This window comes from Schistocerca nitens, chromosome 4, assembly GCF_023898315.1.
Source record: "Schistocerca nitens isolate TAMUIC-IGC-003100 chromosome 4, iqSchNite1.1, whole genome shotgun sequence".
Taxonomy (NCBI): Eukaryota; Metazoa; Arthropoda; class Insecta; order Orthoptera; family Acrididae; genus Schistocerca; species Schistocerca nitens.
Window position 1 is genome coordinate 149,482,877 of NC_064617.1, and position 22,290 is coordinate 149,505,166.

Below are 22,290 nucleotides of genomic sequence, written 5' to 3' on the forward strand. Positions count from 1 at the left end.
GGGGGGTTAGTGATGTTAAAGTTGAGCAAGTGTGTGTGGCACATGAAGATACAGAAAAGACGTGCAAAAATATGAGAGAGTAAGGGCCGACTTGTGATGAATTTGAAGATATAGGATTAATTATATCAGCAGGAAGAATGTGACACTAGATGCTGCACCAACAATGTAATATGCTGTTAGTGATATTTGAACTGATGACCTTCTTGTTTAAATCCCATTACACTGTGCACTTGACTACCAATGAATTTGTTAAGTAACTACAATTGTTTGTTACTTAAAAGCACTGAGAAATCTTCAAATGCTATCTTTTCGAAGTTGAAGAAAATCAAAGAGGACAGACAAAAATTACACACACACGTCAGAATTATTCTCAATGTCAGTGACTGAATTTTGGTGAGTGCATCATGCCACCTGTACATCCCATGCCAATTTCTTCAGGGCATTTTGTCGAATAATAAGTGTAATTTTGCAAACAGGGACATGCACACATTTTTGTAGAAATTCAGGTGCAGACTAACTACTTAAAACCTTACAGGCTTTAGAATACTGAGGGAAAACTGCCATGGTATGGTTACAAAAAGTAAGAAGAAATCATGGCAGGGAAGCCTGACCACCAAAAATTGTTCCAGTACAGCTTCAATGGTGTGGAGGCCAATTGGGAGGATTCTAGGCAAGGGGGCAAGGTGCCCTATCAGAGCTAAATAAGGAATGGCACACTCTGGACCACCAAAGGAGATAGTACTCACACCATGGCAAAGAATTTCATCTCAGTTAATGAACCTGTTGCCATTGAGTGGTTGTGACTTAAAATTCACCAATAATAAAACATCTGTTTCTTAATGTGGGTGCTGGCTTTGGCATTTTTTTGGCACACCACTAGGCCATGACCATATCCATTACAATATGTTCCACCATGTCACCAGGAATGCTAGGGAATTCAGACTTGATGTGTGAAGCAGGCTAATTTCCTGACTCAGGAAAAGAAGTCAGTTCAATTAATCTTCTTAAACCTGGCAAGGGCAGTATGTTCTGTGAACCTAGCATAGTGTTGACACTCCCTTATTGTGTAAAAAAGACATGGCACCATTTGACCCAAGTTTCCTTATGCTCCTTACTCTCCTCATATTACTAAAGAGATAAAGTACAATTCAACCAAGAAAATTTATAAATTAAGAGGCAGAATGTACTAGGCTCATAGATAGAAAGTTGGTGTCATGCAGTGTGGTTGAGAACTGTGTCCTCCAATGTACCATTTAGTATGATTGTGCTTATAAAAACAGTAAATAATATTACATATACAGTAAATAGTCCTATTTTTCTTCTGAAAGACTTCTCAATTCTTAGATGTTCTTACATCAGGCACAACCATCTGCAAATCTTGAGTGAGAGAAGATTATAAGAGTGGGAAGATCTGAGGGTTTTTGATTTTTTTGTTGAGAAACTTATCAATATTCTTTTTTTTTAGTGTGTGCGTGTGTGTGTGTGTGTGTTCCATTTTTAATTTCTTTGAAGGTTTAATTTCTTTGAAGGACCTGATTTTAAATTTTAAAGACTGGATAAAGCTTTGACATGTAAAATTTTATGAAAATCCTGAAAGCAGGATTTCTCCTAGCACACCGTATTTTAAAATGTTTTTGCCACTTCTGTTGAGGAGCAGACCAAACTGGCCTGTGTCACTTTATGGAACCATTTTACAATACTAACTTAGCTTTGTATCTATGTTTCCTCAGAACATTATATTTATTAGGATATGAAGATGCATACCAGGGCAGTTAAGAACATCCTTTTAACCAATGCTGATGATTTACCAATCTCCATCACTCAGAGGCAGCAAGTATACAAAGTATGCTCACGTCACATTCACCAGCGTACTATACTTTTTTAACAGCTGTTTAATAATTGCATAAAATCTTCAGACAGCTTCAAGCATGGGTCTTCTGGGGACATATTTCTGTTTTTGTTTGGTCCTCTCTCTCTCTCTCTCTCTCTCTCTCTCTCTCTCTCTCTCTATCTCTGATTTAAAGTCTGTGACATCAGATAATTCTATACAAGAAAACATTAACCCCCAGTGTGGTGTTTTAAGTATGCACTGTTTTTAATGTTTTTAGTAGTTATTAATATAAGGGCAAAATAATAAATAAAGGTTTTTTCTTTCCTCCAAAAGTTAACAGCTCTGACTCAGTGATGACATATCTTAAGCATATTGTTTTTGTTTGTGCTGTATTGGGTTAGCTGTGTTGGTTCAGTGAGTAACTAAGTTTGTAGTGATTTAGGAGCATTTAATTGTCAGTGCCGCATTGTCCATAAGCACCTTGGAAGAAATGGAGGAGTGATTCATTTTGTGTATTCTGATGAGACTTTGCAGACTGCACCTGCAGTACAGTTATCACTGTCTTAGTGAGTGAAAAATTTATAAGGGGATAAAACACTTTATAGGTCGATGTCTATCTGTCTGTGATGACGGTTCCCTTAGTTACTCCACTTTGAATGAGTAGGAGCATCAAGACAGCTTAGTGATTATTATCTTGCAAGAGATGATGACATTCTACTCGGAGTTGGACACAGCCACAGTTCAGCACCTGCAGTTGTCCACTGATATCTAAACACATGTGTGTTCATTGGGTACCGCATCAACTGACAGACAAATACAAAGTGGGGCATTTGGAAATATAGAAATCACCTTTAAGGCATTTTGAAGAGGAAGGAGGAGATTTTCTCTGTTATATAGTGACCATCCATGAGATGTGAGTTCATCACTATGAATGACACAGTAAGTGATAGAGCATAATGTGGAAACATCTGTCTTTGCCTACAGCAAGAACTTTCAGAAGTTGAGTTTCTGCAGGAAAGTTGATGATGACAGTGATTTGTGACATGGAGGGTGCACTGCTGATTCAGGTCAAACTGTGAATAGTGACAGCTCCTATGAGACCCAAAGTCAAAATGAAGAGGACAGGAAGTCTTACAAAAGTTGTGATTGGCTTCAGAATAATGCTTACTATAATTCTGCTGGAAGAATAGTCCATTGCATTCAAAATCTTGGTTTTGACTTCATGGAGCACCCACAGTGTGGTCCTACTCCAAATGATTTTTCACCTTTTTGGTCTGATAAAGGAAAATCTGCATGAGGTCAAGTTTTCATTGGATCAGAATGTTGTGGAGGTGGTGCAAGAATGGATATTCATGATGCTACAAAGCTGCTTCCAGAGTGGAATTTGACGGATTGTTAAGAGATGGATCAAGTGTATAGAGGCTGAGGAAGATTGTATAGAGAAATGATGTTGTTTGTTGTTGTTGTTGTTGTTGTACTCAGTCTGAAAACTAGTTTAATGCAGCTCTCCATGCAACTCTGTCCTCTGCCAGGCTCTTCATCTCTGCATAACAGCAGCAGTCTACATCCATTTGAACTTGCCTACTGTATGCATCCCTTGACCATCCTCTAAACTAGTTACCTCTCAAGCTCTCCTCTATTACCAAAGTACTAATTTATTCATGCCTCATGATGTGTGCTATCAATTGATCCTTTTTTAGTTAAGTTGTGCTATAAGTTTGTATTTCCCTGATTAGTTACTTGATATGTCCATCTAATCTTGAGCATTCTTTTTGTAGTACACGGGTGTTTTGAAAAGTTCTCAGAAAGGAATAGAAAAAAAAGTACTTACACCACTGAAACGTTTTTTGTTTTTCAATGTGGTCTTGTTGTAGAATAATACACTTGGTCTAGCGATGTTCCAAAATGAGTTTCCTCCAGGCCTGCGATAGGCACAACCCTCCAAAACTCCCTCTCACCACCACACAGAACCCAGAACCTAAAAAGACCCGCAACACAGTTATGAACGTTTCCTCCAGAAGCCTTAGTCCCTTAGAAATATCAGTTCTTTCCAAAGACCTCACTTTTTGCCCTGCTCCCAAATTCAACCATGCAGGACTAGTTAAAGACTTTCTCTCCTTCTCCTGGTCCATACAGTGGAAACACTTTTTTGCCACCAACCCGACCAATCAGACTCAACCAAAGATCAATATTGAACCTTGCCTAACTCAGTTCACTCCTCCATCCAACCATGATCCACCCCCACTGCCTCCAAACCAACTCCTGTTAACTTTCCAGAATTTCTTAACCTCGAACCTTGCCTCAAGATCATTCCCCAAATCCCTCAACATGCAAACTAACCTTACATCTGCAGAAAGAACTGCAGTCTACCGTCTAAAAACTGATCCTGATCCTATAATCCTACCTGCTGACAAAGGCTCCACTAACATTGTTTTGAACTGCAAGGATTATATGGCAGAAGGACTCAGTCAACTGTTAGATACTTCCACCTACAAACCATGCCACAGTGATCCCATTCCAGTAATCCAGCAGGATCTCCAGTCACTACTCAAATCCTTTGGCCTATCCCAGAACCTCTCCCCAGAGTCCATCTCTCTACTTGTCCCTACCACTTCCCGCACTCCCACCTTCTACATGCTTCCTAAAGTCTGTAAACCCAACCACCCAGGACGCCCCATTGTGGCCAGTTACTGTGCCCTCACTGAGAGAATCTCTGCTCTCGTAGACCAACATCTTCAACCTATTACCTGAAACCTATCCTCCTATATAAAAGATACCAACCATTTCCTTGACTGACTCTCTGCAGTTCCTGTCCCTTTACCACACGTTGCCCTGCTCGTCACTACTGATGCCACCTCCCTGTCACTAACATTCCTAATGCCCATCGCCTTACTGCTATCGAACACTACCTTTCCAGACTCCCTATGGATTCCAAACCAACAACCTCCTTTCTAGTCTCCATGACCAACTATATCCTCACCCACAATTACTTCTCCTTTGAAGGCATTACCTACAAACAAATCCGCGGTACGGCTATGGGCACCTGCATGGCACCATCCTATGCTAACCTATTCATGGTCCATCTAGAGGAATCCTTCCTAAAAACCCAGAATCCTAAACCCCTCACTTGGTTCAGATTCATTGATAACATCTTTGCTATCTGGATTGAAGGTGAGGACACCCTATCCACATTCCTCCAGAACCTCAGCAACTTCTCCCCCATTTGCTTCACCTGTCCTACTCAACCCAACAAGCCGCCTTCCTAGATGTTGACAACCACCTGAGAGATGGCTACATCAGTACCTCCATCCATATCAAACCTACTAATCACCAGCAATACCTCCACTTTGACAGCTGCCACCCATTCCATACCAAGAAGTCCCTTCGGTACAGCCTAGCCACCCGTGGTCATCACTCCAGTCTCCCACCACCTCCGAAAGTCCCACAGTCCGGCCACAGAGGAGCATTCCCCTCATAACTCAGTACCATCTGGGTCTGGAGCAACTGAATTACATTCTCCGCCAGGGTTTCGATTACCTCTCATGGTACCCTGAAATGAGAAATGTCCTGCCCACTATCCTTCCCACCCCTCCTACCGTGGTATTCCACCGTCCACCGAACCTACACCATTTACTCGTCCATCCTTACACAACCCCTGCTCCCAATCCCAATCTCCCTGTAATAGACCTAGATGCAAGACCTGTCCCATACATCCTCGTACCACCACCTACTCCAGTCTGGTCACTAACATCACCTATCTCATCAAAGGCAGGGCTACCTGTGAAACCAGTCATGTGATTTACAAGCTAAGCTACAACCACTATGCTGCATTTTATGTAGGCATGACAACCACCAACAAGCTGTCTGTCCTAAACGGCCACTGACAAACTGTGGCCAAAAAACAAGTGGACCAACCTGTTGCAGAACACACTGCCAAACATGATGTCCCTCATCTCAGTGACTGGTTCACAGCCTGTGCCATATGGATCCTTCCCACCAACACCAGCTTTTCTGAATTTTGCAGGGGGGAGCTTTCTCTGCAATACATTGTACGTTCCCGTAACCCTCCTGGCCTCAACCCTCGTTAGTCACTGTCTTTGCCCATCCAGCCGCCTCCCTGTTCCCATTCCAGCACCACACAGGCATCATTTCACCGCCACACCCAGTATTTTAATTTCTTTTTATTTCTTTCCTTTCCGCTACTTACCCCTCCCCCCCCCCCCCCGCCCCTCCTTCCCTCCCACCCCTCTCCGCACCTTCTCTCCTGCCCTCCGTCTGAACTGCAACACTTCACTGTCCGCCACTCCCACCACACTATCCCTCTCCCTCCCCGCCCCAGCCTCCTCCTTGCCCCCACCCAGTCGGTTTCAGCTCTCTGCAGACGTGTGTGCAAGTTGCATTTGCGTGAGTGTCTGTGTGTGTGTGTGTGTGTGTGTGTGTGTGTGTGTGTGTGTGTGTGTGTCTACTGCTGACAAAGGCCTTAATGGCCGAAAGCTATAGTTGTGTGAATCTTTTTGTTGTGCCTATCATGATTCAGCGTCTCCGCTATATAGTGAGTAGCAACTTTCCTTCTCTGGTATTGTTAACGTGTGTTAACTTAACTAACAGAAGGAAAATGTCTGTAGAACAGATCGCAAGGTATCATGAAATAAATTAGTTTGGAAGTGGAGTGGTGCCAAATCTTCAGTACAATAGGTGGGTTGAGATGGATGTAGTTTGCTGTAGCAATATGTAGATGGAGAGACTTGCGCAGGATAAACTAATGTGGAGAGCTACATACCCCATTCTTGAAAGTGGAAACTACAACTATAACCATGCAGTAAAATTAGAAAATTTTAGGCTTATGCATATGCACATCAACAGTTATTCTTCCTCTACACAACTAATCACACAGTTCACTGAGGTTTTCAGAGTGCAAATGTAGACACTCATTTAGTATCGCTGTTTTGAGATAACAATGATCATAGTGGAATTTGGTACATTTCATCTTTTTATGGAAAGCATAGTATTATATATTTCCAGTGATCTTTAGGTGTAATTAATATCCTTTATCATTTCAGTATTTTGTGGACTACAAATTAGGAAAGGCATACCTTGGAACTGAATCTGTGTATGCTTCTAATTTTTTGGCATATGTTGGTTTTGCTGCACAGGTTCCTAATTTGCTATTCAATTGGTTAAACATCTTTATCACAATACGGTGAGTAAATACTGTACAAAATTGTTGTATCTGGGCTCATTTTATACTAATTAATGTTAATTTTTATTTCATACAATAATAAGGTAATTTTTTAATTTAATAGTATGTTCTTTTCTGTTTTTTGATCAATTACTATTTCATAATTCACGCTATTTTCAGAGGCAACTTGACAACACGTATTGTGTGGAGTATTTTTGTCGAAGTTCTTGTTTTCATTGTCACAGTAATTTTTGCCATGTCAGATACATCATCATGGCCAGGACCATTTTTCTTTGTGACAATGGCCACCATTGTGTTGCTGAATAGTAAGTTTTCAGTCAATTTCTTTAATTACTTGCACTTCCTATGTAATACCATAGGCTTATGTTTCAATTTTCACACATTTTTATTAATGTTTCAGTGGCTGGTGGCATTTACCAGAACACTGTTTATGGAATGGCAGCTAAATTACCTTTTAAATATACAGGGGCTGTTATTTTGGGAGCTGTAAGTATTTTCATGGTCATGTTGTTGCATGCTATTTAAAATTTGAGAGGTAGAAACGTTCTTGATAGAAAACGTCCAGGGAATGAGCTTGTCTGTCTTTATACGTTACATGAAATGCTTCAGCAGGAAAAAATTCAGTATTTAAAAATGAAAGTGGTGTTTTTAATCAACTTGTATTCAAAATTAATATAGTTGCTGCATTTTATGGTATGCATTTTGGTGATGCCAAATATTATTTCAGTTGAGTTTCTTTCTATATCATTACAAGCCATATATTAATGAGCTCTGGCAATATTATGAAGAGGGTAGAGTGCTACTCATCATAAAGAAGAGCTGTTGAGTCACAGACAGACAGCACAAAAAGACAGCTACACATTAAGCTTTCAGCCAAAAGGCCCTCTTCTGAAGTAGAAAACACATACACATTCACTTAAGCACATTTCACACATGGAGGGATAGCAGGGTAGATATTAGGGAAGATGTAGTGCAAATCGTGAGAGTATGCAATGCTTGGTGGGGGCAGGCATGGATTGCTAGGTGCAATCTGCAGGTTTGGGCAGAGAGGTCGGGGAGGGGGAGTAGAGTGGAAAAGGAGAGTAAGCAGAGAAGTGAAAAACAGACTAGTGGATGCATTGGTGGAATGGAAGGCTCTGTCATACCAACTAACAAGCTATCTGTCTGCACAAATGGCCACCAACAGACTGTGGGCTAGAGGCAGGTAGACCACCCAGTTGCCAAATGTGCTGCCCAACACAGTGTTCTTTACTTCAGTGACTGCTTCATGGCAGGCTTCATCTGGATCCTCTCTACTAACACCAGCTTTTCTGAATTGTGCAAGTGGAAATCCCCCTGCAATATATCCTATGTTGCCATAACTCCCCTTTGCCACTTCCTTGACTAGTCCCTGTTCTTCACTTGCCTGTCCCCTTCCACACTCACAGTCCAACACTACACAGCCTTCTATTCCTTCTCTCCTTCCCCACTCTCTTTTGTCCCTCCTCCCCCTTACCTCAAGCCTCCTGCCTGCACCTAAGAGCCCTATCCTGTCCCCACGATGTTCCTGCATGCTCCCACAAGAGGCATAACACAGTTCCCCACGTCTACCATGTTATCCCTCCCCTTCCCTGCTCCAGCCTCCACTTTTGCACCAACTACATGCACCAGATGGCTTCTCCCATCAGGCACAGTTGCAGGCTGCTATTTTGGTGTGTGTGTGTGTGTGTGTGTGTGTGTGTGTGTGTGTGTGTGTGTGTGTGTGTGTGTGTGTTTTCTATTCCAGAAAGGGGGGGGGGGGCAAAATCTTAATGTGTAGCAGTGTTTTCATTGTGCCCGTCTGCAACTTAACATCTCCTCTATATGGTGAGTAGCAACATATCCTTTTCATAATAACGTCATTGTTCTGTCCAGGACTCTCTGTTACTGATAAAAATTGGTAGACAACAACATTTTGATGCATGTATAAATTTGTTTATTTTTTGTTGTTTTTCTTTCCACAAACATGTTCTCTATTTTGTGGGTATGTATAATTTTCGTCTGCTCTTTGGATAATGCTGAATTGTTAGCACCTCATTAAGCTTGGGCACACTAAGCTTCATTTGGATTTATTGAACTGGAGACAGGTCAGTGGTGCCAGTTCTGAGGTTACTACTAGCTTTGGCCATGAATTAGGTCAAATAGTGTTTCTGAGAATAGGGATTTTTGACTTAGCAGTTTACAGCATATGAGAGTACAGATCACTGTTTTCTTTCTTACCACACCTGTTAGACTCTACCATTCCTTTCCTTTGCTTCTCATATGACTGGCATGGATCTCACTAGTTCAATATCACCACACCCTTTGATTTGAGTGTACCACCAGGACACAGTGACATACAGACATGAGACCATGAATGTTCAATGGTCCTAATGAATCTTTAATGTTTTTAGAAAGAGTGTAGCAGTAACAGGGTACAGCCTGTCATTTAGATTCTGCTTGTACTCATAATAAGAGAGAAGGGACATTTGAGAATGTGTCCCCATGATGTGACTTACCAAACGAAAGTGCTGGCAGGTTGATAGACACACAAACGTACACACAAAATTCAAGCTTTCACAACCAATGGTTGCTTCATCAGGAAAGAGGGAAGGAGAGGGAAAGACGAAAGGATGTGGGTTTTAAGGGAGAGGGTAAGGAGTCATTCCAATCCCGGGAGCAGAAAGACTTACCTTAGGGGGGAAAAAAGGACAGGTATACACTCGCGCACACACACACACACACACACACACACACACACACACACCCATCCGCACATACACAGACACAAGCAGACACAGGCTTGTGTCTGTGTATGCGCAGATGGATATGTGTGTGTGTGCGAGTGTATACCTGTCCTTTTTTCCCCCCTAAGGTAAGTCTTTCCGCTCCCGGGATTGGAATGACTCCTTACCCTCTCCCTTAAAACCCACATCCTTTCGTCTTTCCCTCTCCTTCCCTCTTTCCTGATGAAGCAACCGTTGGTTACGAAAGCTTGAATTTTGTGTGTATGTTTGTGTGTCTATCGACCTGCCTATATATATATAGAGGGAAACATTCCACGTGGGAAAAATATATCTAAAAACAAAGATGATGTGACTTACCGAACGAAAGCGCTGGCAGGTCGATAGACACACAAACACACACACAAAATTCAAGCTTTCGCAACAAACTGTTGCCTCATCAGGAAAGAGGGGAAGGAGAGGGAAAGACGAAAGGATGTGGGTTTTAAGGGGGAGGGTAAGGAGTCATTCCAATCCCGGGAGTGGAAAGACTTACCTTAGGGGGAAAAAAGGACAGGTATACACTCGCACACACACACATATCCATCCACACATATACAGACACAAGCGGACATATTTAAAGACAAAGAGTTTGATCAGAGATGTCAGTCGAGGCGGAAGTGAAGAGGCAAAGATGATGTTGAATGACAGGTGAGGTATGAGTGGTGGCAACTTGAAATTAGCGGAGATTGAGGCCTGGTGGGTAACGGGAAGAGAGGATATATTGAAGAGCAAGTTCCCATCTCCGGAGTTCGGATAGGTTGGTGTTGGTGGGAAGTATCCAGATAACCCGGACGGTGTAACACTGTGCCAAGATGTGCTGGCCGTGCACCAAGGCATGTTTAGCCACAGGGTGATCCTCATTACCAACAAACACTGTCTGCCTGTGTCCATTCATGTGAATGGACAGTTTGTTGCTGGTCATTCCCACATAGAATGCATCACAGTGTAGGCAGGTCAGTTGGTAAATCATATGGGTGCTTTCACATGTGGCTCTGCCTTTGATCGTGTACACCTTCCGGGTTACAGGACTGGAGTAGGTGGTGGTGGGAGGGTGTATGGGACAGGTTTTACACTGGGGGCGGTTACAAAGATAGGAGCCAGAGGGTAGGGAAGGTGGTTTGGTGATTTCATAGGGATGAACTAACAGGTTACGAAGGTTAGGTGGACGGCGGAAAGACACTCTTGGTGGAGTGGGGAGGATTTCATGAAGGATGGATCTCATTTCAGGGCAGGATTTGAGGAAGTCGTATCCCTGCTGGAGAGCCACATTCAGAGTCTGGTCCAGTCCCGGAAAGTATCCTGTCACAAGTGGGGCACTTTTGTGGTTCTTCTGTGGGGGATTCTGGGTTTGAGGGGATGAGGAAGTGGCTCTGGTTATTTGCTTCTGTACCAGGTCGGGAGGGTAGTTGCGAGATGCGAAAGCTGTTGTCAGGTTGTTGGTGTAATCGTTCAGGGATTCCGGACTGGAGCAGATTCGTTTGCCACGAAGACCTAGGCTGTAGGGAAGGGACCGTTTGATGTGGAATGGGTGGCAGCTGTCATAATGGAGGTACTGTTGCTTGTTGGTGGGTTTGATGTGGACGGACGTGTGAAGCTGGCCATTGGACAGGTGGAGGTCAACGTCAAGGAAAGTGGCATGGGATTTGGAGTAGGACCAGGTGAATCTGATGGAACCAAAGGAGTTGAGGTTGGAGAGGAAATTCTGAAGTTCTTCTTCACTGTGAGTCCAGATCATGAAGATGTCATCAATAAATCTGTACCAGACTTTGGGTTGGCAGGCCTGGGTAACTAAGAAGGCTTCCTCTAAGCGACCCATGAATAGGTTGGCGTACGAGGGGGCCATCCTGGTACCCATGGCTGTTCCCTTTAATTGTTGGTATGTCTGGCCTTCAAAAGTGAAGAAATTGTGGGTCAGGATGAAGCTGGCTAAGGTGATGAGGAAAGAGGTTTTAGGTAGGGTGGCAGGTGATCGGCGTGATATTCCACACGTCCAGGGCCTCGCTGCGATGGAGCACTTCCTTTCACGCCGATCTTTAAATATGTCCGCTTGTGTCTGTATATGTGTGGATGGATATGTGTGTGTGTGTGTGTGTGCGCGAGTGTATACCTGTCCTTTTTTCCCCCTAAGGTAAGTCTTTCCACTCCCGGGATTGGAATGACTCCTTACCCTCTCCCTTAAAACCCACATCCTTTCGTCTTTCCCTCTCCTTCCCCTCTTTCCTGATGAGGCAACAGTTTGTTGCGAAAGCTTGAATTTTGTGTGTGTGTTTGTGTTTGTTTGTGTGTCTATCGACCTGCCAGCGCTTTCGTTCGGTAAGTCACATCATCTTTGTTTTTAGATATATTTTTCCCACATGGATTGTTTCCCTCTATTATATTGATATCAGTAATTTGAACCCAACAATTACGTTTGTTATTGTCACTGTTGCATTTCGAAATCTTTTCTGTCATCTTATTTTCTCTTTCTGGTCTTTAAATATGTCTGCTTGTGTCTGTATATGTGTGGACGGATATGTGTGTGTGTGCGAGTGTATACCTGTCCTTTTTTCCCCCTAAGGTAAGTCTTTCCGCTCCCGGGATTGGAATGACTCCTTACCCTCTCCCTTAAAACCCACATCCTTTCGTCTTTCCCTCTCCTTCCCCTCTTTCCTGATGAGGCAACAGTTTGTTGCGAAAGCTTGAATTTTGTGTGTGTTTGTGTTTGTTTGTGTGTCTATTGACCTGCCAGCGCTTTCGTTCGGAGCCTCACTAAACAAGTATACTCAGGGAATACCCCCATGAGATGAATTCAGAGGTGATTGGAATAATAATGGTATAACAAAAGTGAGAAACATATCAAAATGAGTGAAAACAACTACCTGACTACCTACTAGCTACTGTAAAATGGTGGTTTTTTGCTTACAACTTGGAAACTATCAACTTTTCATAAATAACCTCTGTATTAAAAATGGAAGTACATAAAACTTCCTAGAAATGTCACTATCTAGGTTTTATCTCCGACAAGCAATTGAGATTCAATTGCTAATTGAAATGTGGCGTACGTCGACGGTCTCCACAAAAATCCACTTTTCCAGTCCAAAACTCTTAATTTTTTTTATTAAAGGCTGTAATTTAGTGAATTCATCCTAATTTTAAGTCGAGTACAATGTAGTCTGGTTTTATCTGTTATGCCAACTCCAGTACTTTAAAAAAATCCAAGTTTATATTGCCTCATTTTAATTCTGTTGCAAATGTAATTCCATATTGTACATCTTTCCATTTATTTATTCTCTCCCTTCATCAGGGCCAGTTTGAGAACATTTTTCCACACAAGTGACTTAGCAACTTTTTTCCTCATACACTTTCACCCATGTAGTCTTGCACTTGGGCCCCCTTGGTGCCCCTCTCACCTTGTTGCCCCAAGCAGCACAGTGGACAAGATTGCCAAAGCAAGAAACATGTTTCTCATGCTCTGTACGGGAAAGGACGTGCAACTGGCCCAAACAATTTGACGTACAGGCAATATTTCCTCACTACTCCCCACCGTAGCTGCTCCATGACAACATTCACTGAGAGTTTACTTTCAGGTGCAGCAGTGGGTATCTGGTCAAACCAAACTCAATGATCAACCAAAAAATCTGAACGAGCGGGGGTGGAAAACAACAAGGAGTAGTCTTGGGCCAGTACCGACCAAATTGCACTCTGCACCAGGCTTTATACTCTGACCATTTCTCGTAAATGTAAAAAGGCTGCCAGTACAATTGTGGCTGCAGGTAGGCTGGCCTTCATTGCTCCCCAGTCTGCACATCGTGTGAAAACGTCGAGTCCCCAGAAGACAGCATTAACATAGATGAAGAAGAGACTGAAGGAAGAGACCAAGAACAGATAGAAGAAAGACGCTTATATGATGATGCGGAAGGTGTGTGTGATCTCACAGTCTGTTTTGTAATAATTCCTTTTCTTGAGATGTTATCACAAGTTGTTGTTTTCTCACCACCTCTTTCATTTTCCAGATGAAGCAGCCCTGACACTGATGATTGAACAACCAGAACCTGTGCCAGGATCCGCCATCTTCGAAGAACCTCAATCAGAACTCTCTGAGTGACAAAGTCACATGCAATTTTTGCTCTTATAACTACGTAATATATAAGCAAATGTAATATTATATAATAATATGCAATACTTTTTTTCAATATTTTGCATTGGTATTTCAACTTTATTGTAACTGAATTTGTACAATTTCAGACTTGATTAAATAATTTGAATGTTGTGTAATTTTTCAAAACATGACCTGTGCTTTTATGTATACAACCTAAATAAGGTTCTGCATAAAACTGGAGGAATTCACAGACAGCCTTCCAAAATAAATTCGAGTTTTTGAGTGGAAAAAGTAGGTTTTTATGGAGACAGCTGAAGTATGCCAATTTTCAACTAGCACTTGAGCCCTAATGGTCCAAGGGAGAAAAAACCTTAATAGTGAAATTTGTAGGATATTTTATCTACTTTCATTTCAAATTCAGAGGTTATTTAAGAAAAGTTGATAGTTTCAAAGTTATAACCCAAATATTGGCCAAGAAGTGATTTTTTTATCTTTTTTATATTTTTTCAATGTTGTATCATGAAATTTTGTTGATGAACCTCAGATAAGGATTCAGTATCCCAAAAAGCATATGTAGTGGAAGAAATAAAAACTAACCCACAATTTTTCTTATAAAAACACAATGTGACTGGGGTATTAAGACCTGATTGCAGTTGGAGACAGTGGTCATGTGTATGAGGAGTGGTATGTGGAAAAGGGAGGGGGGGGGAGGAGGCAGTCACTTGACATCTGTTTAACAAAGAACACGAGAGTCTGACAATATAGGAGAAATCTTGTTACATTTGCAGAACACTTAAGAGAAAATAATCACAAGCGAACCAAAAGAGACAAAAGCATGAAAATAATCAGGATAAACAACAAAACACATTCTAAATTTAGGCCTACAAGAAAGTTATCATACACACAGAATCCAATATATAAGATTATGATAAAAAACTAAGAGCTATAGTAGATGCATGTGACTGACTGGTAATCACACTAAATGTACATTAACTAAACTCCAAAACATAACATCTTCCTCACTGTTGAGTGGAGTGTAGATAATGAGCTAAATTTTACTTGCACTCTGTTTATCAATCAGTTGACTGTACTGTATATGAAGTTGTATCATAAATACCTCATTGTGACTGTGATGTTTCAACAGTTAGATTCAGCAAATGCAGATTGTTTCTTGTCCCTGCCAACCATTCTTTCTTCCATTGACAAAAGACCTTTTCACTCAACAGTGAGGTAATGGCTGACATGTGGACAGCATGTTGTACCACACTATAAGCGGACTGTCCTCCATATCCATATGTCAGATAAATGAAATTTGTTGATACCTATGTTCTTTGATCCCCAGCAAAATGTTAAGCATATCCCACAATTAATTCTTAGCATCTTCAAACTGTTTAATTTATGTACCAACAGACAAGCAAATAAAAAGCTCATTGAGTATCCTTCTATTCAGGGAAGGGAATTACCAATCCTCTAAATTCCAGGGTACATGGGAATTAGCTAATGTGTTTAGTAAAGATGCCCATTGGATACACGGTAACCCAACTTATGCTCTATTTATCAAGCATTGGCTCACTGTTACGGTACCGAGTTGTGCCATAATGAATATGACACAATAAAATGTGAAGCCCTGCTTTTAAAACATACTACACAGATACAGAGTGTAGGAAAAGGGAGAGAAGGAAACGTAGTAGGTGAATATGGATTGGGGCTAAGAAATGAAAGAGGAAGCCGCCTGGTAGAATTTTGCACAGAGCACAACTTAATCATAGCTAACACTTGGTTTAAGAATCATGATAGAAGGTTGTATACATGGAAGAACCCTGGAGATACTAAAAGGTATCAGATAGATTATATAATGGTAAGACAGAGATTTAGGAACCAGGTTTTAAATTGTAAGACATTTCCAGGGGCATATGTGGACTCTGACCACAATCTATTGGTTATGACCTGTAGATTAAAACTGAAGAAACTGCAAAAAGGTGGGAATTTAAGGAGATGGGACCTGGATAAACTGAAAGAACCAGAGGTTGTACAGAGTTTCAGGGAGAGCATAAGGGAACAATTGACAGGAATGGGGGAAAGAAATACAGTAGAAGAAGAATGGGTAGCTTTGAGGGATGAAGTAGTGAAGGCAGCTGAGGATCAAGTAGTTAAAAAGACGAGGGCTAGTAGAAATCCTTGGGTAACAGAAGAAATATTGAATTTAATGGATGAAAGGAGAAAATATAAAAATGCAGTAAATGAAGCAGGCAAAAAGGAATACAAACGTCTCAAAAATGAGATCGACAGGAAGTGCAAAATGGCTAAGCAGGGATGGCTAGAGGACAAACGTAAGGATGTAGAGGCTTATCTCACTAGGGGTAAGATAGATACTGCCTACAGGAAAATTAAAGAGACCTTTGGAGAAAAGAGAACCACTTGTATGAATATCAAGAGCTCAGATGGAAACCCAGTTCTAAGCAAAGAAGGGAAAGCAGAAAGGTGGAAGGAGTATACAGAGGGTCTATACAAGGGCGATGTACTTGAGGACAATATTATGGAAATAGAAGAGGATGTAGATGAAGATGAAATGGGAGATACGAGACTGCGTGAAGAGTTTGACAGAGCACTGAAAGACCTGAGTCGAAACAAGGCCCCCGGAGTAGACAACATTCCATTGGAACTACTGACGGCCTTGGGAGAGCCAGTCCTGACAAAACTCTACCATCTGGTGAGCAAGATGTATGAAACAGGCGAAATACCCTCAGACTTCAAGAAGAATAAAATAATTCCAATCCCAAAGAAAGCAGGTGTTGACAGATGTGAGAATTACCGAACAATCAGTTTAATAAGCCACAGCTGCAAAATACTAACACGAATTCTTTACAGACGAATGGAAAAACTAGTAGAAGCCGACCTCAGGGAAGATCAGTTTGGATTCCGTAGAAATACTGGAACACGTGAGGCAATACTGACCTTACGACTTATCTTAGAAGAAAGATTAAGGAAAGGGAAACCTACGTTTCTAGCATTTGTAGATTTAGAGAAAGCTTTTGACAATGTTGACTGGAATACTCTCTTTCAAATTCTAAAGGTGGCAGGGGTAAAATACAGGGAGCGAAAGGCTATTTACAATTTGTACAGAAACCAGATGGCAGTTATAAGAGTCGAGGGACATGAAAGGGAAGCAGTGGTTGGGAAGGGAGTAAGACAGGGTTGTAGCCTCTCCCCAATGTTATTCAATCTGTATATTGAGCAAGCAGTAAAGGAAACAAAAGAAAAATTCGGAATAGGTATTAAAATCCATGGAGAAGAAATAAAAACCTTGAGGTTCGCTGATGACATTGTAATTCTGTCAGAGACAGCAAAGGACGTGGAAGAGCAGTTGAACGGAATGGACAGTGTCTTGAAGGGAGGATATAAGATGAACATCAACAAAAGCAAAACGAGGATAATGGAATGTAGTCGAATTAAGTCGGGTGCTGTTGAGGGTATTAGATTAGGAAATGAGACACTTAAAGTAGTAAAGGAGTTTTGCTATTTGGGGAGCAAAATAACTGATGATGGTAGATGTAGAGAGGATATAAAATGTGGACTGTCAATGGCAAGGAAAGCGTTTCTGAAGAAGAGAAATTTGTTAACATCGAATATAGATTTAAGTGTCAGGAAGTCATTTCTGAAAGTATTTGTATGGAGTGTAGCCATGTATTGAAGTGAAACATGGACGGTAAATAGTTTGGACAAGAAGAGAATAGAAGCTTTCGAAATGTGGTGCTACAGAAGAATGCTGAAGATTAGATGGGTAGATCACATAACTAATGAGGAGGTACTGAATAGGATTGGGGAGAAGAGGAGTTTGTGGCACAACTTGACCAGAAGAAGGGATCGGTTGGTAGGACATGTTCTGAGGCGTCAAGGGATCACCAATTTAGTATTGGAGGGCAGCGTGGAGGGTAAAAATCGTAGGGGGAGACCAAGAGATGAATACACTAAGCAGATTCAGAAGGATGTAGGTTGCAGTAGGTACTGGGAGAGGAAGAAGCTTGCACAGGATAGAGTAGCATGGAGAGCTGCATCAAACCAGTCTCAGGACTGAAGACCACAACAACAACAACACAGATACTTGTTTTTGACATAATCATGTGTCTTGGGCCATGGCCTTGTGCCCATGAAACAAATGTCAGCAGTAACACAGATCCAGCAGTGGAAGACTGCATTCAGTGATACTACAGAGATTTGGCAAACATTTCTGTGGATTTGTGTGTAAGGTGAAGTGCTGTTGAGCCATCATCAAATCTGATTTACCTAGCTTAATATACACTGAAGCGCCAAAGAAACTGGTATAAGTATGTGTAGTCAAATACAGATATATGTAAACAGGCAGAATATGACGCTGCGGTTGGCAGTGCCTGTATAAGACAATATGTGCCTGTCACAGTTGAGAGATCAGTTACTGTTGCTACAATGGCAGGTTATCAAGATTTGAGTGAGTTTGAACATGGTGTTACAGTCAACACACGAGCGATGGGACACAGCATCTCCGAGGTAGCAATGAAGTGGGGATTTTCCTGTACGACCATTTTACAAGTGTACCATGAATATCAGGGATTTAGTAAAACATCAAATCTCTGACATCACTGCAGCCAGAAAAAGATCCTGCAAGAACGGGACCAACGACAACTGAAGACAGTTGTTCAACGCGGCAGAAGTGCAACCCTTCCACAAATTGCTGCAGATTTCAGTGCTTGGCCATCAACAAGTGTCAGTGTGCGAACCATTCAGTGAAACATAATCGATATGGGCTTTTGGAGCCGAAGGTCCACTCATGTACCCTTGATGACTGCACGACATAAAGATTTACACCTCGCCTGGGCCCGTCAACACCAACATTAGACTGTTGGTAACTGGAACGTATGTTGCCTGGTCTGACGAGTCTCATTTCAAATTGTATCAACAAATTGTATAGACATTTATGGGTATGGAGACAACCTCATGAATCCATGGACCCTGCCTGTCAGCACAGGATTGTTCAAAGTGGTGGAGGCTCTGTAATGGTGTGTGGTGTGTGCAGTTAGAGTGACATGGGATCCCTGATATGTCTAGATACATCTCTGATATGTGACATGTTTGTAAGCATCCTGTCTGATCACCTGCATCCATTCATGTCCATTGTGCATTCCAACAGACTTGGACAATTCCAGCAGGACAATGCAACAGCCCACACGTCCAGAATTGCTACAGATTGGCTCCAGGAACACACTTCTGAGTTTGAATGCTTCTGCTGGCCACCAAACTCCCCAGATATGAACATTATTGAGCGTACCTGGGATGCCTTGCAACATGCTGTTCAGAAGAGATTTTCACGCCCTGTTGCTCTTGCGAATTTATGGACAGCCCTGCAGGATTCATGGTGTCAGTTCCCTCCAGCACTGCTTCAGACATTAGTTGAGTCCATGCCGCTACATGTTGCGGCACTTCTGTGTGCTCGTGGGCTGTGTGCTCGTGGGGCCCCTACATTATATTAGGCAGGTTTACCAGTTTCTTTGGTTCATTAGAGTATACGGTAGCATTTAATAAGTTTGCCACAGCAGTGTTTACTTTGTCTTCCAGAAGAATATTGCACAGTGTTCATCTTTCAATGTATAAAAAAAATAAAATGAAAATATAACAATATAAGAGAAGGAAAGTTGCTACTCACCATATAGTGGAGATGCTGAGTCGTGATAGGCACAACAAAAAGATTCACACAATTATAGCTTTCGGCCATTAAGGCCTTTGTCAGCAGTAGACACACATACGCACGCGTGCGCACGCACACACACACACACACACACACACACACACACACACACACACTCACACACACACACAAACGCAACTTGCACACACATCTGCATTCTCAGAGAACTGAAACCATTCGTTTAAAATGAAGATATTGATGACACCCACTTCATTGTCCACTACATACAGAGGGGTCTATAAAAATATAGATGCTCTTTGATAGTCAATATTAATGGGAGAAGGTTATTTTGTGTGTTCAAAGTGACCCCGCTAGCAGCCAAATGATGTCGATGCCTTTGAACTGTTTACTGAACTAAGGCTGGCAATGTTGCCAGTGTGATATCTGCATAGGACTGGTTTCTCGTAGCTCATTCAGTGTAGCTGCTTTTTATTGATTAACTTCATTTTTCAAGGTTGCCCATTGGTAGAAGTCGAGGTCCAGATGATTTTCATCCAAGTAGGCTCTGACATCTCTTTGGTAGTGAGGCGGAGCGCCATCTTGTTGTAGGTAAAGTCTTCAATTTCCAAACACCTGTTGGCTCTCAGGTAAAATCGATGATTGCAGCATATGAAGATACACGTCACCAATTATGGTATCGTCAAAGAAGAATGGGCCAATCAAACCGCACCAGACATTAACACCCGGTAGATTAACATATTTGTCCACGTGAATGTGAGGATTTTCAGGAGCCCAGTATATGCACTTGTGCAGTTTACAGTACCATTCAGTTTGAATTGTGCCTCATCAGACAAGGTCACCATCCCCACAAACTGTTCATCCTTGCGGTACTCCATCCTTTGATCCAGCTCATCCTTGTTCATAGTATGCAGCTACACTTTGCAGCCTTCAGAATTCGTCATATGCTTGATCGGCTTACCCTGCTGTCAAGTGCACCCTGCATCACAGATTTTTGAGGTGACCTAGTAAAATGTTGCAACACTACAGGACTTGAAGCTGGACTTGATGTTTTTGGTTAGCCAGATCTTTCTTTATGCACATCCTGATCAGTACTGTCAGTTTCAAATTCATCCCAAATGTGATAAATTGTTTTATGTGTTGGTGGCTAAGTTCCGTACACATTCCACCATTGCCATTTACCTCTACTGTGTTTTTGTACTTAGAAGTAACACTTCAGTACGGCCTTGCATTGGTCAAATGAGAGTCTTATTTCATTCATTGCTACACTGCCATCTGCTGGAAAATATGCACCAAGATCTCTTGAGAAAACAATGGACTACACTTCCATGCAAAATTGCAGCGACATGTCATTTTGTTCCAAAAATATTAACTATCAAAGAGTGTGCACATTTTTCTGGACCACTGTGTATATGTTCTCCAAGGAAGGTTTTGTTAAAAAGATTAAAGAAAAAATGCCTGTATAGTTACTTTGAAAAGTGCATGGCCATTTTCCTTCCCTCTTTTTTCTTAATCCAAGCTAGTGCTCCATCTCTAATGACCTCGCTGTCGAAGGGATGTTAATCTCTAATCTTCCTTCTGTCTGATACTTCTTTTACACTGCAGGTGTTTAATACATTTTTTCAGATGCTATTCATTCCTTTAAATCCTTCAATACTTCTCAGAAACTGGATCTAACTACTATAGATATGCAGTTCTTGTTTACCATCCATAATACATTTCTATATAATAGAACTGCTAGAACAACAGTCTTATAAAAGTTCAGTGACATGTATTTGAGAGCTTTACTTTTTAGATATCTATTGATTGTACTGTAAATTTTCCTGAACGTATTCACCTTATTTTGTATCCCTGTATCATAAAGAGATGTTATAGCCAAGATATCTGAAGTGTTCAACTTGTTCTGTTATTTTATTGTTAATGATAATTTTAGAAGCTATTTTTTGGGCACTGGTAGAAAACGAAGTACAAAAGAATGCTATGCTTACTACCCCATGAAACTAAAGTAGCTTTCACTGTTGCATGTGCCCATTTATAAATTGCTAGCTTTGCAAATTAATCATTATCATTAACATAGAAACTGACTCATTATGTATCATGATACAAAGTGCAAATTACCTGTGGAACACAGAGTCATTTAACTATCAGCTGGAGAACTCTATTTCATACTCACATGCCAAAACAGAAATATGTGGAACAGGTCTTGCATCACAATGCATGCATGTCATTTTCTCTCCCTCCCCCTCCCCCGCCACCTCCACCTCCCCCCTTACTACACACACACACACACACACACACACACACACACACCCACACCCACACCTTATGCTAAATTCCGAAAGACAAGAAAAAAGTGTTATGTACAGAAACTTAGCTATCTGCTTAAAAGGGAAGAAGGTAAAGACAAATTTGGATGACGGAGGTAGACTTTGTCCAAAGAAATTGAAACATGCACCAATGTGTGGTGTCATTACAAGAGTGGTGAAAGTGCCAAATCAATCCTTGTATAGTTGCCTCAGAATAATGCAAAGATAAAAACTCATCAAAAGTCTGTATCCACACCCATGCACACACACGTCGTGTGCATGTGGACTATTTTCATACGGTTTCCTAGACTGATTGTAAATTTTGAGTAAAGCAGTTGCCATTATGAAGACAAAGGGTGTGTGGCTGTTTTGCACTCCCATTGTTTGCTGTTTACTGATTCTCATAGTGAAAAAT

General features: G+C 41.5%; 1 protein-coding gene across 4 annotated transcripts in view; it reads left to right on the plus strand.

Annotated features, from left to right (window-relative positions):
* The window catches only part of LOC126251536 (equilibrative nucleoside transporter 1), a 178,479-nt gene that overhangs the window by 117,152 nt on the left and 39,037 nt on the right, over nt 1–22,290 (plus strand). For all 4 annotated transcript variants that reach the window (XM_049952042.1, XM_049952044.1, XM_049952041.1 and 1 more), the window contains 3 exons: nt 6,892–7,031; nt 7,191–7,336; nt 7,432–7,517. In XM_049952042.1, coding sequence (XP_049807999.1) covers nt 6,892–7,031; nt 7,191–7,336; nt 7,432–7,517 — 372 coding nt within the window. The remainder of the gene's footprint in view (nt 1–6,891; nt 7,032–7,190; nt 7,337–7,431; nt 7,518–22,290) is intronic.